The sequence below is a fragment of the Vipera ursinii genome (genome assembly GCF_947247035.1).
Source record: "Vipera ursinii genome assembly, chromosome: 10".
Classification (NCBI taxonomy): domain Eukaryota; kingdom Metazoa; phylum Chordata; class Lepidosauria; order Squamata; family Viperidae; genus Vipera; species Vipera ursinii.
In genome coordinates this window covers 19,039,930-19,056,605 of record NC_139520.1, presented here as the reverse complement: position 1 = coordinate 19,056,605, position 16,676 = coordinate 19,039,930, and the positions used below count along the sequence as shown (strand labels likewise).

The following is a 16,676-nucleotide window of genomic DNA, read 5'->3' as shown; positions in this document are numbered from 1 at the left end:
TGGGGCTGCCCTTGAGGACCACTCGGAGGCTTCAACTGGTGCAGAATGCAGCCGCGCGGGTTGTGATGGGGGTTTCCCGATACTCCCACGTAACGCCTCTACTCCGCGAGCTGCATTGGCTCCCGGTTGCCCTCCGGGTGAGATTCAAGGTGCTGGTGATGACCTATAAAGCCCTAAATGGCTTGGGTCCAGGATATCTGAGGGAACACCTGCTGCCGGCATCAAGCTCCCTTCGTCCTGTGCGCTCCCACAGGGAGGGTCTCCTCAGGGTACCGCCGGTTAAAGATTGCCGGTGGATAACACCCAGGGGGAGGGCTTTCTCTGTGGGTGCGCCGGCCCTTTGGAACCAGCTGCAAATCTACAATTAGTCAACAGGCTTCTTTGCTTTCATTATTCTTCTTTGTTGCTTCTTAGCAGTGGAATTCCACCCAGCTTCTGATAAAGCGTTTCTATTCTTCCAGAATTGTCTGTAGTTCAAATATTATATCATCAAGATGGAAAGGTAATGGCATACTGGGATCGTTGTCCTGCCAGTAAGGCTGGCATTTTGGTTTCTCGTCCTCCGGCAAGTTTTCTGAAAGTGGTGAATGGCACCTAAAATGGGGGAGAGAAAAAAAAAAGTTTGGAAATGAGTTACTGGAATCAGTTCAAGATTTAATCACACTAAATACACTGAACAAAGAGGCGCTCTGCAGAAATTTTATTTTTCGGGTTTTGTTTTTTTTGCAGAGAAAACCCATTTAGTTTGATGGAAAAGAAGTCATTTTCACTTGTTTGATTCCCCCCCCTCCAAATAGGAATCAGAGGTGTTAATTGTGGGCAGACACAAAATTCTTAGATATAAGAAGCTCATAGGTATAAAGTCAGTATTCAATTTTCAATATCTAATTGTCCTTTCTGTGGTTTGCAATGGTATCTGCTTGCCTCTTAATTTAAATTTTAAGAGAAGACTTCCGGAGGAAAGGTCCATATTTTTTTTTTAAAAGAAACATAAAACCAGCAACGTTCTTGTTTCCCAACAAGAAAATAAATGCATTTTTAAGGCATTCTGTGACTGAGGGGAGTGGGGGGGGAGAAATAGGCCCATCTTGCAAAAGAAAATGAGGCTTTAGAAGTGTATTGGAAAGAGAAACAGACAAGATATATTGGATTCAGACTTAATCATGCTTGGACTCCCTTAAATCAATTACACCAGAATGACCAACTTAGATTTCATTGATGTCAAAGGATACATTTTATTGTCTGATTAATATAAAAGCCGCTTCCTTCTTCTGAAGAACAACCTGTTCACAATGAAAATTCAACCTGCATTTTGATGGCAAATTATTTCTTCATTATTTCACGTCTTATCTGGAGTGCCGTCATTTGTCGGGGTTTTTTTTTTGGTTGGGCGATATTACGAGATTATTGAGGGAGATTAAACCAAAGTTATTGAGCTAAGGTCACAGGGTAGATTAAATAATATTGCAGGTGGTGGCTTGTAAATCTGAGAGATTGGCAAAAAAAGGAAGAAGAAATAGGGGGCTGGCCGGTTGCAGAGGAAGGTTAATAACCATTTCTGCTGATGGGCAAAACTTGAGCAAAATTAAATTAAGAGGTTAGCGGTCGCTACATCCTCAGAGGAACTCTTTGAATTACACTGTTTCTTATTAAAGGGGAGCTTCATCAGCAGGTCTGGAGCTTAATTATCATAAGCCACTGAATCTATGCAGGAAGATTTGATGAGTGATAAACTCATCCATCTCAGAAGATTATGTTGTAATAAAGGCTGCCATTTAATTCTCCTGTTCTAGTGAATTTGTAGCCATTTAGAGTTTCCCATCTTTGTTTCCTACCTCTGTGTGTTTTAATTTGCCAACTGCTGGCTAATTATCTAATGCTTATACAAGCGTGCAAAGACAGCTTTGGTTATTGTAACAGGAGGAGGGAGACAGTTAAAAGATAATGGAATATCTTCCAAAAACACCCTTTTTCTAGGGTTGTGGGTTTTAAAGGGGAAAAAATGATTCTTCCAAAGTCTAGTGTAAGATGAGTTATCGGTACGGATTTAAAAAGAAAAGAGATAGTTGAGTGGACCTTTGTAAACCTGGGCTTTGGTACATGGGTGGGAATAATTTTAATCTGGAGATCATTTTTAATCTAGATCTAGATTAAATTTACTGCCACTTTATGCAATCCAGCCTTGTCCAGTTTTACTCTTTTAAAAATTTGATTGCCATTCTTCCATTTTATTTCAAGTGTTTAAAATGGCACCATACAGTAGAACATCGTCTAAATCAGGTGAACGTTACTCGTATTAATTAGGTACTCAGTCCCAGCCCCAAATGACAAGATCTACAAAAGGCTACCACTGTGCCCAAGCTAACATAAGTAAAATATCACATCTTCAAGGACTGACCCCAAAAATTAATGCTTTCAACACTCCTCAAATGATTAATGGACACAATCCTTTGGCCACGTTTTACCCTTGAGAAAAGGATGAAGCCAAACCAAAAGAGGACATCTTTCTCCTGGGGATTATTGATGGCAGAAGAACACTCAAGGGACAACATATGTCAACGTTACACCCATGTTGGTAGGCAGTTAATTGCAACCCTACCTTCCTATGCACTCCGTGCCTCGTGCATTACAGCACAAGGATAGAATTAACACATCACATTCCTATATATCTTCTCCAATCCCACTTCCGGCTGTGATAATAGCATCTGTTAACATGCATTAAGTACCATAAAGTAGCACATCACTTCATAAATAATAAGATTAACCGACCTCGGGGCCTTGAAAAAAAGAAAAGAGTAATGTGTTTCAATGTTCTCATTATTTATTTAAAATACAAATGAAAGGAACACAAGCTACTTTTTTTTTCTTTGAGAGAGAATCTTAGCATAAATATTAAATTGCGCCTTTGATAAAACCCTGCCATGTTGAAAAAGCAAGGGTGTGTTGCGCGCAGGGACCGCAAGGTAGCTTCTGAGCAGAGAGAGTTGAGCATCAGGAAACCTGATGCTCAACTCTGTGATAACCCTGGGTTGGAAACTTCTCCTCTTTCTTCACCTTACTAAAAAAAAAAGATATCATTAATATGCAAAGAAGACAATAAAGGTTGAAGCCAACTGCAAACTCTGAAAAGATGCTTAATTCAGTTTTTTTTCTTAGTTGAGTCTCTCTCTCTCTCTCCCTCTCTCTCTCTCTCTCTCTCTCTCTCCCTCTCTCCCTTCCCATTTGATACTTCTGGTGAAGCATTTCAATGCAAATGTTTTCTTAATACATTAGCATATTTGGGCAACTCTTAAGTTCTTCAAACACCAGCGCTTCAGTGAATGTTAATAAGAACAAGGATGACCCTAATGGATGAGTTGAAATTCAACTCTAAATATATAGAACATAGAATCATAGGTTTGGAAGGGAGCTTGGAGGTCTTCTAGTCCAACCCCGTTTGAGCAAGAGACCCTATACCATTCCGAACAAATGGTTGTCCAATCTCTTCTTGCAAACCTCCAGTAATGGAGCACCCACAACTTCTAGAGGCAAGTTGTTCCATTGATTAATTGTTCTCCCTGTCAGGAAGTTTCTCCTTAATTCCAGGTTGCTTCTCTCCTTGATTAGTTTCCATCCGTTGCTTCTTGTCCTGCCTTCAGGTGCTTTGGCAATATTAGTTAGAAAGACCAGTCAGACTTCCTACTGACCAGTCAGAAATCTCCAGAATCCTATAAACATGTTAGAGTATGTCCCTAAAGATGTCCCTTGTCATATAAGAGCAACTAACATTGAGGTGTAGGTTCCCAAAAAAATAAATAAATTAAGGAATTACATTTCCACCCATACTTTTACTGCCTGAATAGCAACAGCACGTAGACTTATATACCACTTCACAGCACTTTACAGCCCTCTCTAAGCGGTTTACAGAGTCAGTATATTGCCCTAAACAATCTGGGTCCTCATTTTACAGGAGTTAACCTACAGTACTATATTCTAAGAGGGACGCGGTGGCTCAGTGGGTTAGGACGCTGAGCTTGTCGATCGGAAGGTCAGCAGTTTGGCGGGTCGAATCCCGAGTGCCGCGTAACAGAGTGAGCGCCTGTTACTCGTCCCAGCTTCTGCCAACCTAGCAGTTCGAAAGCATGTAAAAAATGCAAGTAGAAAAATAGGGACCGCTCCGGTGGGAAGGGAACAGCATTCCGTGCGCCTTTGGCATCTAGTCATGCCGGCCACATGACCACGGAGATGCCCTCGGACAAGCGCTGGCTCTTCGGCATTGAAACGGAGATGAGCACCGGCCCCTAGAGTCGGAAACGACTAGCACGCATGTGCGGGGGAAACTTTACCTTTACTTTTTACTATATTCTAACTAACCACTGCGCCACCACAGCTAATTTCCTCTTTTGTAACATTAAAGATTACCATTTCAATTTTTGGAAGGTATCCAGAAGTTCCATCAAAGGTTTTTCATGCAAGAACTGATCCTTCACTATGCCAGCATATTTAACTAATAGCCTGTAATAGATCTATCGTTCTCATGAAAGTACTGCGGTGAAGCAATGGTCCCTAAGTTCATTATCCTGTATGCAAAACAGTATATTCTTTTGCCTATCTTGAGTTGATAACTCATAAATTCTACTATGCCGTACATGTCTCAACTCCTTAGAAAAAGGATTAAGGACAGACACTCCTACCTATTTATCAGCAATTCATGATGTGCAATTTGATGTATGTCTTTCTCTCATAGCGTTCATTTGATTTTCCCCAAGAGAAAGAAAACGGCAACTCGTTTAGAGCACTGACCATAATTTTTTAAAAATATGACTTTTTATAATACAATTTCAATTATATTAAATATTACTTTATTTTAAAAGCAAATGACTCCAAGCATGAATTAGTCCACTTTGAAGATGGTGAGTAGCTTAGGAGGAGATGCCACTACTAGCCTATTTTCATATTGCTCATTTTGTATCTAATTCTTTGGTTCGTTTTAATGCTTTAATTCTTATTGCTGAAGGTTTTCGATGTTTTACTGTTCTTATCATTTTTATATCGTGTCTTTATATTGTTGCAAGCCACCTGGAGTTGCTCGACAGGGAGATGGGCAGCATATAAATTTAATCAATAAATACATTACACTTGTAAACCTATGAAGAACAGTTGCAGGAATTGGATACATCTAGTCTAGTGAAAAGAAGGACTAGGGGAGACATCATAGCAGTATTCCAATATCTGAGGGGCTACCACAAAGATGAGGGGATCAACCTATTTTCCAAAGCACCAGAAGGCAAGGCAAGAAACAACGGATGGAAACTAATGAAGGAGAGGGCCAACTTAGAACTAAGGAGAAACTTCCTAACAGTCAGGACAATTAACCAGTGGAACGACTTGTCTCCAGAAGTTATGGGCGCTTCAACAATGGAGGCTTTTAAGAAGAGACTGGACAACCACTTGTCTGAAATGGTAGAGGGTCTCCTGCTGGAGCAAGGGGTTGGACTAGAAGACCTCCAAGGTCCCGTCCAACTCTGTTATTCTATGTTCCATGTTGTACCGAAAGGTGAAATTATTGATGCTGCCCATCTTTGTGGTAAGAATGGATGCACTAGTTCAGATAACGATCAAACCGGTCAGTCCTAGAGGAGATCAACCCTGACTGCTCTTTAGAAGGCCAGATCCTGAAGTTGAAACTCAAATACTTTGGCCACCTAATGAGAAGGAAGGACTCACTGGAGAAGAGCCTAATGCTGGAAAAGGTGGAGGGCAAGAGAAGAAGGGGACGACAGAGAATGAGGTGCTGGATGGAGTCACTGAAGCAGGAGGTGTGAGCCTAAATGGACTCCAGAAGATGGTGGAGGACAGGAAGGCCTGGAGGAACACTGTCCACGGGGTCGCGATGGGTTGGACACGACTTCGCAACTAACAACAACAATAACAGTTCAGAGTAGAGTAGTTATTCATTAATAAAAATAGAACCTTTAGGGAAATAAAAAAAGAAAAGAATTGGCCTAACCATTCTATGTTTTCCGTTTCAGAAATATTTCTATCATAAAACAATTAATTCTGGTTTCCTCTGTTAAACAAATCTGTTTACCACCTCAGGGACCTACGTGGGGCTACATCAGCTCAACCAAGCTGAGGATGGCTATTCTTCTGGAATCTGAAGGAGACCCCCCCACCCCCAATCCCCTTATTTTCTGGGTTGTTTTACATACATTTGATGATTGGATCACTCAAGTATGTTGGGAGATAATGGTCATGATACTAAAATTAACTACTTTAGCTAAAGTGTGTGTTAATTATGGGTATGCCAGCAGTCAATAAAAGGTTAATGCAAGAGTCAGAGGGAAAAATTTATTTCAGCAATGCCTCAGTCAGACTAACATTATGCTTGGTGTTTTTAATCAATAGGTTTTATACTAATGTGCTAACCATTTATTTTAAAACACTCTTCTGCTTTCTCCCTTTCTTGACTAAGATCTACAGCTGTTTGGCTGAGAAAGCAAAGGATACACACACACACACACACTCACACACACACATACAAATTCCTGTTGACAAATAGCACTCAGCGCAGGTTTTTGATTTCTAGGTTGGGCCTACTCCAGAAATAAGCTGATATTTGTTGGAAACGTGAAGTGAGATAATGGCAAACGATAGGAACCAGAAACTGGAGCATTGTTTCTCTAAGGAATGGCAAAGTAAATACTAAAATAAAACAGACAAAGGTAGAAACACAGGCACGGGTTATAAATACAAAGTAGAACAAGCAAAAATGCAGAGAAAATCAAAATAGAGACTGATTTTCATCATGGCAGGATTTGAGATCAGTCAAAAGAGGTGTCAGCTGGTGGAAAGTCCTAGAAATACACGCACATTTTTTCAACCCAATGGAAATATATTATATATAGATCCTAGGTAGTGGCAGGTATTTCTCTATCAAGGCACGAAAGGAAAATATCTGCTCTGAACTCCATGTAGGCATCAGGAAGGGCATCCAGCCAGTAAATGCTCAGCTCCATCCAGTCACCCTAACTCTACCCCAAATTAAGAGATTACAGGGTTGTAAAAAGACAGTTTATCTAATAAGAGGAAAGATTCTGCCATTTGATAAGTTGACTGGTGCGTACTATCCCATATCACCAATTGATACCTTTGGTGCTTCTCTTTGCTTCTCTTTGTATGATTGTTGGTCACACAACACGTCAACAGGTGTGACAATTTATAGTAAATTGCGGACTCTGGAGTAACCAGTCAAACAGCAGTTTTATAACCTGGGACTATTTCTCACTTTGTCAGTGACATCACCATAGTGATGGATGACCCACCTTGACAAGCTGTTTAGGCTTTTGTGACCTCTGATCTCGGTCACACGATAAGGTCACCTGAAGCTCACTTTGCTCCTCTCTGACAGCAAGAAACAATATGGGGATCAAATGGCTCAGGTGATTATAAGTTTCATGTCTGAAGTGACCCAATTATACAGCTGGAGGCGATGGCCGTGTGAGGTTCCACGGTTGCATTGCACAAAAGCTGTAGAACAACCTTAGAGTCGTGCCCAATGAAAAGGATGTGATTTCAAAGGAAGGCAAAGTATTTGTCCTACCTGCTCACTAGAATGGATTCAGTGTTCTTTCTCAGCATCGTGGAAAACAAAACACATCAGACAGAAGAGTGTGTCTCCACCACTGGGACTGATGCCTTTCCTTTGGAGTTATAAAATGGGAATAAGGGTTAAAAATACCCATCAATTTCTTTCCAAGCCTCTCTGCTCGGAAACTGCCGTCAATTGCCAAGATCAAACTGTGAAATATTGGAATGCAACAATTTAATGAATTTCCATTGGGGGAAAAAAACATTATCCAGGGGAACAATCAGCCACTGCATAGGGCCTTTGCCTTCATAGAATCACAGGGCTGGAGGGGACCTTGGAGGTCTTCTAGTCATTCCCCTACGCAAGGCAGGAGACTTTATACCATCCCAGGAAAATGGCTCTCCAATCTTTTCTTGAAAAACTCCAGTGACAAAGTACCTATAATTCCAGGAGGCCTACCCCAAGGGCCTACTGATCACATAGGATTCAGAAATATTTATTCCAAAATATTATCCATCTACAATTGTGACTCGGGTTCTTGTGACAAAATACAAGGATAGCTGAATTGCCAATCCAAAATGTACAGCAGCTGACAAGACTATTTCCAATTGATTAATTATTCCCCATTTAATCAACGGATCAATCAATTTCCTGTCAAGAATTCCTCCTTATTTCTAAGTTGATCCTTCCTTATCATAGACATCCAGAGCACTGAATGAGCATGCATTTACACAGCAGGACTATCCATTTTAATTGCCAAAGAGCAATTACAACTTTAAAAAAAAACAACCAACAACACACATACACACACAATGAAATCAATCTGGTATGAAAATAAATTCTTACATGTTTGTATCCCCCCCAAACTGCCTGCAAACTTTTGTGTGCAGGACCCCCCAAAAGAAGAAAAGAGTTGTCTTCAGAGCTGTGGCATCAAGCTCCTGTTCCGATCAATTCACGCTGCTAAACGCCATGGCATTTACAGAAACATGTTCTATTTGGACGAAACCTCAAACTTTGCATTGAAAGCCGGAGCAGAAAATTTAAGCCGTTTCCATTCACAGAATTTAACAATTACGCCTCTTGGATGAATAAATATGCAACGTCTGTGGGACGTATGATACATATGTATGCACACACCTCTCTTCGTATAGATCTATGCCTTCTCTCTAAGTAAGGTATTCCGTGATATTGGATGTAGTAGGGGAAAAATTCGAATTTCCATAAGACATCAGATTCTTTACTACCCCAAGGACCTACTGATCACGGAGGATTCAGAAACACGCATTCCAAAATATTATCCCTTAATCTACAATGTTATCCCTTAATCTGCAACTACAGGTGCTTGTGACAAAATACAAGGATAGCTGAATTGCCAATCCCAGATGTATGCCAGCTGACAAGACCATTTCCATTCCGATGGTATGTGATTCTCTACCGTTTTTCCTCACTCTATCCATTCAGAAATGCCGTCAAAGTCTTCCTCGTAGATCAACTGCCTGCAGAACCAATGCACAATCGCGACAGTTGAGCCCAAAATTTCCGTTGCTAAGCGAGACCGTTTTTAAGTGAGTTTTGCCCTATTTTATAAACTTTCACGTCACAGCTTTCACACTCGGAGGCTCCAACTGGTACAGAATGCGGCCGCGAGAGTTGTCTTGGGAGTTTCCCGGTACTCCCATGTTACACCTTTGCTCCGCGAGCTGCATTGGTTACCAGTTGTCTTCCGGGTGAGGTTCAAGGTCTTAGTGATGGTTTTTAAGTCCTTACATGGCATGGGTCTGGAATACCTCGGCAACCACCTGCTGCCGGCGTCAACTCCCCTCCGCCCTGTGCGTTCCCACAGAGAGGGCCTCCTCAGGGTGCCTCCGGTCAGAGAATGCCGGCTGGTGGCCCCCAGGGGGAGGGCCTTCTCTGTGGGCGCCCCGGCTCTGTGGAATCAACTGCCGGTTGAGCTCCAGATGGCACCGGATCTCCGCTCCTTCCGGCATGGGTTAAAGACCCACTTATTCGAACAAGCTGGCCTGGCCTGATGGGGAGTCAATTTAGGGTTTTAATTATTTGTATATTCTTATTGTTTTATTTTGGGCATTAATTTAATTCTTCTTTAACTTTTGTACTTTTGTATTTTTATTATATGCCCTGTTCACCGCCCTGAGTCCTTCGGGAGAAGGGCGGTATAAAAATTTAATAAAACTTAAAACTTAAACTTAAACAGCTGCCAAGTGAATCTCTGCCGTTGTTAGTGATTCAACCACCATGTCTGATGGTTTCCAACAGTTTTCCTTCCTTTCTTCTTTCTGTCACTCCGCAGGTCTGGAGAAGTTTTTCTACCTCTGCTCAAAACCTGTCTTTCCATTTACCAACCATTCTTCACCTGGCAACCAGGCCAGTGTTCTTTAAGCAACCCGATTAAACAATCTGTTTAGTGACCGTTTGAAGTAAGATCGTGTCTTGATGAAGGAAAGGATGCCCGACAAACGGGCTAAAGGCTTTCCGCCATTTCCAATCTGCCCGTGACTTCTACTCCAGCCGTTCAAGAGTTGACAGACCTGGCGGGAAGGCCTCAGCACCTTTGAGGGACCCAGGCTTTCCTACGTCAAGATGTCCACCATCTGCAGAGCATCCTCTTCTGGCGTCTCCCAAGCCTTCTCCTTTCCCCACCTCTTTTTTGCCTGTAGGTATTTCCCGCCCGCAAAAAGAAATGTAACTTTAATTTTATCTGACTTCAATTGTGTTCAAATTACAGCCAAAAAGGAAGCAGACAACAAGCTGTAAATATTTAAAGAGACAGAAAATCATTGGGAATCGTGCCTTTATGAATATTTGATGACAAAAGGTTAGATCGGCTTCTGGTAAATTACCACAAATTATGTCCGTCATGTGACTCTGTCAGCAAAGGTTAATACAAATAGGTTTGGGTTTAGATGGGATGACAACGGGGATTTTTTAAAAAAAGATTTCTTTTGTTTTTGCCACAATTAGTTCCACCCACCCCCCACTTCCAGCACGCAACCACCCCCTGCCCCATTTTTAATGTAACATAGTTTATTGTTAGGATTAGGGCATCCGAGTTGCAGTTCCCAAGAAACCACTTTTGCTGCTCAGAATACTATGGTGGCCCTTTTCATGCTCTGCTAATCTGACTCTTCGTTGCTCATTTCTGGATGGGAAGGCATAGGCTGCTAAATACTTCTAATTCCAAACTACGGGTTTGTCATCAGCTTACGGCCACAAGCAAGCCCGGGATTTGTGTTGCTAAGTGAGTCTTGACCCATTTTGCGACTTTTCTTGCCACAGTGGCTAAGTGAATCACTGCAGTTGTTAAATTAGTCCCGCGGTTCCCCATTGGCTTTGCTTTGTCAGAAGGTCGCAAAAGAGGGAATCCCGTGATCCCGGGACACTGCAAGCATCATAAATAGGAGTCGGTTGTCAAGCACTGGAATGCAAACCGCATGACCACGAGGATGCTGCAATCGGATGAGAAAATATGCATGACACACATACGTATCTGTGTTTGCATTTATGTGGGCGAGGGTCTGTGTATTGTACACATCTACCTGGATCTCCATATTGTGTGTGTTTATGAGTGAGTGAGTGAGTGAATGAATGAATGATGACAAATTGGATTAGACACGCGGGGAGTGGTCTGCTGAGATTTGATTCTCAGCTCCAGACTTTTCTTCTACACACTTAGTGCCGCCTGGAAGGAAACCATTTAACATGTTGGGGAGCCTGGCTGGATTATCAGATCAACGGATCAATACTACTGACGATACTCCTGTCTAAAAGCATTGGGGCCTCCTTGTCAAAAGTGTAGGGAAGCACCAAGCGTTTGGGACCTCTGCCGATCCATTACCTTTGAACTGTCTGCTTCCAGAGAGACCCACGAGACATCTGGCCTTTTCTGCTTTAGTCCTTCCGCTTAACTAATTTCCAGCTGAGCACCTGAATCAAATGTACCTCTTCAGAGGAAGTTCTGATCTACCGAGAAGGAAGGCGACAAACAGAGAGACAGAAAAAGGACTCAAGACTCATTGAAGCATTGACGGAGGAGAAGGTTTGTCGATCGGGGTTGAAATGAGGAGTGCTTGGTGCTCTCTGGGCTGGGTTGTTTTCTTGCAGACTTCATTACTTCCACCGAAGCATTAAGTCACAAGGTTTCAGGTCGTCATCTAGCCAACCTGAGACTGTCATCTTGTCCTCTGGCATCTACTGGACTCGTGTAAATCTTCATGATGCACTCAACAGCATGAGACCCAGTGGGATACAAATGGGTTCTTCGTGTAACAGCTTGCTCACCGAGATTTGAGTTACCTACAAAGTAACTCTTCCACTCCATGATATGCACCTGGTGCCCCTGAACGGAGTTGATGACAAATTCCAGCTTGCTGGATTTAATGCTCTAAAAAGCAACTTGGGGTTGTCTCGTTCCCACTGAAGTTAACTCTGAAAGACAGATGGATTAAGCCTTCTAGGTTCAAAAAATAAATAAATAAAACGATTTCAGTATCCATTAGGGAGACCAGAGAAAAGGAGGGAGAATGATTACATTCAAAGCAGAGATGTGCCGTGTCGAATTTGACCATTGTTGCATGGAGTTGCTCTTACTGGCATTTCTTCATGGAAAGAAGAACAGATGCAACCTGTTCAGTGAAGAAACATCACTCAAAGCAAATGTAAGACACAGGGAACATGGGTTGGTTAGGATTCTTTTTTTTTTAAAAAAAGTGCCTGATTGGAGAAAAGAGCAAACAGGGGCTGTGATGATAAATATAGAAGACGCTCTCCCGGATGTGCAAACATCCTACAAATGATCTAAAACAGGCTAAAGAGGATAAAATAGTCTTGAGGGATTCACGACTGGATTCTCGGGAAGCAAGAGACACAAAGGGAATTGACAACATTTCCATCTGTCAATTACAAAAGGCCACATTGCTTGGATCTGCACGTTTACTACGCCGACACATTACGACATCCAAGTTTCTTGGGAAGAACTCAATGAGCATGAAGGCCAATACCAGGTAAAGAACTGGCAGCTGTGATTAAAGGACTGGGGACTAAAACATATGAAGAACAGTTGCAGGAACTATGTATGGCTAGTCTAGAGAAAAGAAGGACTAGGGGTGACATGATAGCAGTATTCCAGTATCTGAGGGGTTGCCACAAAGAAGAGGGGGGGTCAACCTATTTTCCAAAGCACCAGAAGGCAAGACAAGAAACAATGGATGGAAACTAATCAAGGAGAGAAGCAACCTGGAGTTAAGGATAAACTTCCTAACAGTGAGGACAATTAACCAGTGGAACAGAAGTTGCCTTCAGAAATTGTGGGTGGTCCATCAATGGAGGTTTTTAAGAAGAGACTGGACAGCCATTTGTCCAGAATGGTATAAGGCCTGTCTGTGCAGGGTGTTGGACTAGAACAGGGGTAGGGAACCTTGGCTCTTTTATGACTTGTGGACTTCAACTCCCAGAATTCCTGAGTCAGCATGGCTGGTTCAGGAATTTTGGGTATTGAAGTCCACAAGTCATAAAAGAGCCAAGGTTCCCTACCCCTGGACTAGAAGACCTCCAAGGGCCCTTCCAACTCCATTATTGTGTTACTAAAATAAATCCAAATAAAATACTAGTGTAAGAAGTTCCAATCCTAAGTAATGGTACCACATATCGTACAAATAGTAGCACAGAAATGGACAAGTTGATTGGAAATTTCTGAGTCTTTGACTGAGAGTGGTAGCATTAAATAGAAATTGCACCCTCTACCTGTTTCTTCATAAGCATTTATACAAAAATGAAGGATACATTGGGGCTATCCTTAAAAAAAATTACACTATCCAGTGAGAACTTTCAAACAATATTCAAGCCAAGCAGGGCGATATAGTGACAACAGCCTTCTAAAAATTAGCAGGCAGAACTGAGATAAAAATGAAATTCAATTGAATTCACGCTACATATTAACATTCAACCTACTTAATGCAATTCAGTGACTTTGCATAGCTGTGATTATGTTTCAAGTATAACAATTAAACTAAGTTTTTAATTGCTTTAGGGGGAAAAAAAAGACATGTCCCATTTAGATTCATCAGATCAATTATTATTATTTTTTGCTTCAGTATAATTAGCAGGGAATATGGAATGGGACTGGCATTTCCCGGACAATTAACAAAAGTGTAATACTGTTATAAATATATTGATGCGCATGCAGGTATTTCAAATCTGTACGTGGATCTTGACAACTACCTGGACAACTTTGTCCAGTTTTCTTGCAGCATTTTTGGAACTGGTTTGCTTTCTTTCTAGGGCAGGGGTAGGCAACCTTGGCTCTTTTATGACTCGTGGACTTCAACTCCCAGAATTCCTGAGCCAGCCTGGCTCAGCTTGGAAACCTCTCCCTTTCCCCTCAGCATGGCTGGCTCAAGAATTCTGGGAGTTGAAGTCCACGAGTCCTAAAAGAGCCAAGGTTGCCTACCCCTATGACCTAGGTCTAAGAGAAAGATCTTGGCCCAAGATCACCCAGCTGGTTTTGTGTCCAAGGTAGGACTAGAATTCACACACACATACCCACACCCCAAGTTGACTCCCTGAACCACTATACCACATACCACACTATACCACACTTTCTATTGACTCCTGACTCCCAGACAAGTCCCTGTGGCTTTCTTGGTGAGGTTTTTCAGAAGTGGTTTGTCATTGCCTGTTTCCTGAGTTGAGAGAGAGTGACCGGCCCAAGGTCTGCCAGCGGTTTTTATGCCTAAGGTGAGACTAGAATTCACAGTCTCATGTTTTTTTTCGTCTTTATGCCCAGCTGAGCCTTGCACTGACCCTACTTTATAATTCATAGCCATGAATTTAACCCTTTTGTCAGATAAAAAAAATCCAACTGACTGAACCCAACAATTTTTGGAAGTTCCTAAGGTTTTTCAGCTGACGTGCGGACCTTGATCTTTCATTCATGGATATCTGTTCTAATCAACACAAATAATGCACACTTAATAAGAACCCAAAACACAGCTTTTTAACAGAATAACGGAGTTGGAAGGAAACTTGGAGATGTTCTAGTCCAATTTCAAACAGGAGACCCTATACCATTTCATACAAATGGCTGTCCAATCTCTTCTTAAAAACCTCCAGTGTTGGAGCGTCCACCACTTCTGGAGGCAGGTTGTTCCACTGATTGATTGTTCTAACTGTCAGGAAATTTCTTCTCAGTTCTAGGTTGCTTCTCTCCTTGGCTAGTTTCCATCTGTTGCTTCTTGACCTGCTCTCAAGTGCTTTGGAGAATAGGTAGACCTCCTCTTCTTTGTGGCAGCCTCTTAGATATTGGAACACTGCTAACATGTTAACCCATTTTCCTAACATCATCAATCTTGAAAATTCTTTAGAACTTAACGTTCAGTAACTATATACTTTCTTCAGCCTGGTTTTAGGTTAGACAAACAAAACTAAGGAGAAGGAGAAAGAGGAGGAAGAGAAGGAGAAGAAGTGGAAGATGAGGAAAAGGAGGAGGAGGAGGAGGAAGAAGAAGAAGAGGAAGAGGAAGGGGGAGGAGGAGGAGGAGGAGATAATACAAAGAACATGTTTTAGTAGTATTAATATTCTTTTAATTCCCTGACATATTAGGATATCATAGATTGTTAAGCGTGAAAAAATAAAGACTGTTTATCCCAATTAGTGAAATAATTTGCTCATAAGGAGATACTCCGGAAAGAAAGATCTACTTTCAAAAATAAAAACAAATAACTTTTTCCCACTGGGATCCTCATCCTTTGTCTGACAATTCAGGCAACGTTATCTAAAATTTTAATTGCTTTGTTGATCTGTGGGCAAATCTCAGTCATCAAAACAATATAAAATCGGGTTTACTGGGGTGTCTCTGCTTTTTTTTTTAATAATTGTAATAAAGTGCTGGTAGTATCTGGGGAAGGTTAAGTTAGGCAAGACTGAATGTCAATCTCCTCTCCTAGATATTGGTGTATCTGTGCGTCAATGCTTCAAAATAAACAATTAAACTAAATCCTTAGTTAATCTAGGAAAGAAGAATAGCATATCAGTTTGCTAGATCAATTGCTTTTGCTTCAATAAAATTAGCAGGGAATGGAATTTGTGGATTTTCAGAAGAATTTAACAAAGCTATAATGGAGTTAGAGATATCGGAGCACATATTTATCTGTGCATCCGCTTTGTGTTTTCAGCTGTGTTTTCAAAGAATATCTTTTTTTTTAAAAAAAAAAGAAGTTGAGTAGAACAAGAGACAAGGGACATAACCAAAGAACAATGATCAAAATTTAATTCCCAGAAATGCCCATGTTTTCTAACCTAAAACTTCTTTCTATTTCGACTTGAAGGAAGAGATTCAATTTCAGATTCATCAGTCATAGAACCTATTTGGTGCAACTGACAAGTCTATGACAATTCTCTCTCTCTCTCTCTCTCTCTCTCTCTCTCTCTCTCTCTCTCTCTCTCTCTCTCTCTCTCTCTCTCTCTCTCTCTCTCTCTCTCTCTCTCTCTCTCTGAAACTCTGAACCAGGAAAGAGGGTCATATTTTTATTGAAACTGAAGGCAAACCTCAAAGAGAACTTAAACCCACCTTAAGCTTGCTTGAGCTTTGCTAGCATGGGATGGTAGTCTGCCATCAACTCTAGGGAGGTGGATGGGAGGGGAAATGCTTGGGGGAAAATGGAAGTGATGCTGTATTTCCCTGAGACGCTGCCTCAAGGTCACCTGGTTGGGGGGAAAAAAGGCAGCTGCATACCAAGTGACCATTCTGAAAACATCTTGCTTGAACCTGTTTGGTCATTGTGTGTGTGTGTGTGTGCGCGCGACAGGAACCAATTGAGGGAGGGAAAAGTTTAACTTAAGAGATTTTGGCGTGGGATTCTCAGTTCTGGCTATGCATTACTGCAGTACACTCGACTTTTAATAAAATTATACCTTACTCAGCCAATGGAGCCAAGGATTGTTTCTATTTAGAGAATTAAGAGTGGCACGTCGAACAAGGCCCATGTTCCTACATTGCTTGAACTAGATAGGGGTTCTCTTATAGAAGCAAAATACATCTTTCTCCCTTAGCCAGGAACACAGGCTTCTGTATATAAAATAAAGGGGA

The 16,676-nt window shown here is 41.6% G+C and overlaps 1 protein-coding gene across 1 annotated transcript in view; it reads right to left on the bottom strand.

Annotated features, from left to right (window-relative positions):
- Positions 1–205: 205 nt before the first annotated feature.
- FTO (FTO alpha-ketoglutarate dependent dioxygenase) overlaps positions 206–16,676 on the bottom strand; it is a 151,362-nt gene continuing 134,891 nt past the window's right edge. Inside the window, exon 9 of the mRNA XM_083370606.1 lies at positions 206–594. Within this exon, the coding sequence (XP_083226732.1) occupies positions 450–594 (145 nt within the window). The 3' untranslated portion in view covers positions 206–449. The remainder of the gene's footprint in view (positions 595–16,676) is intronic.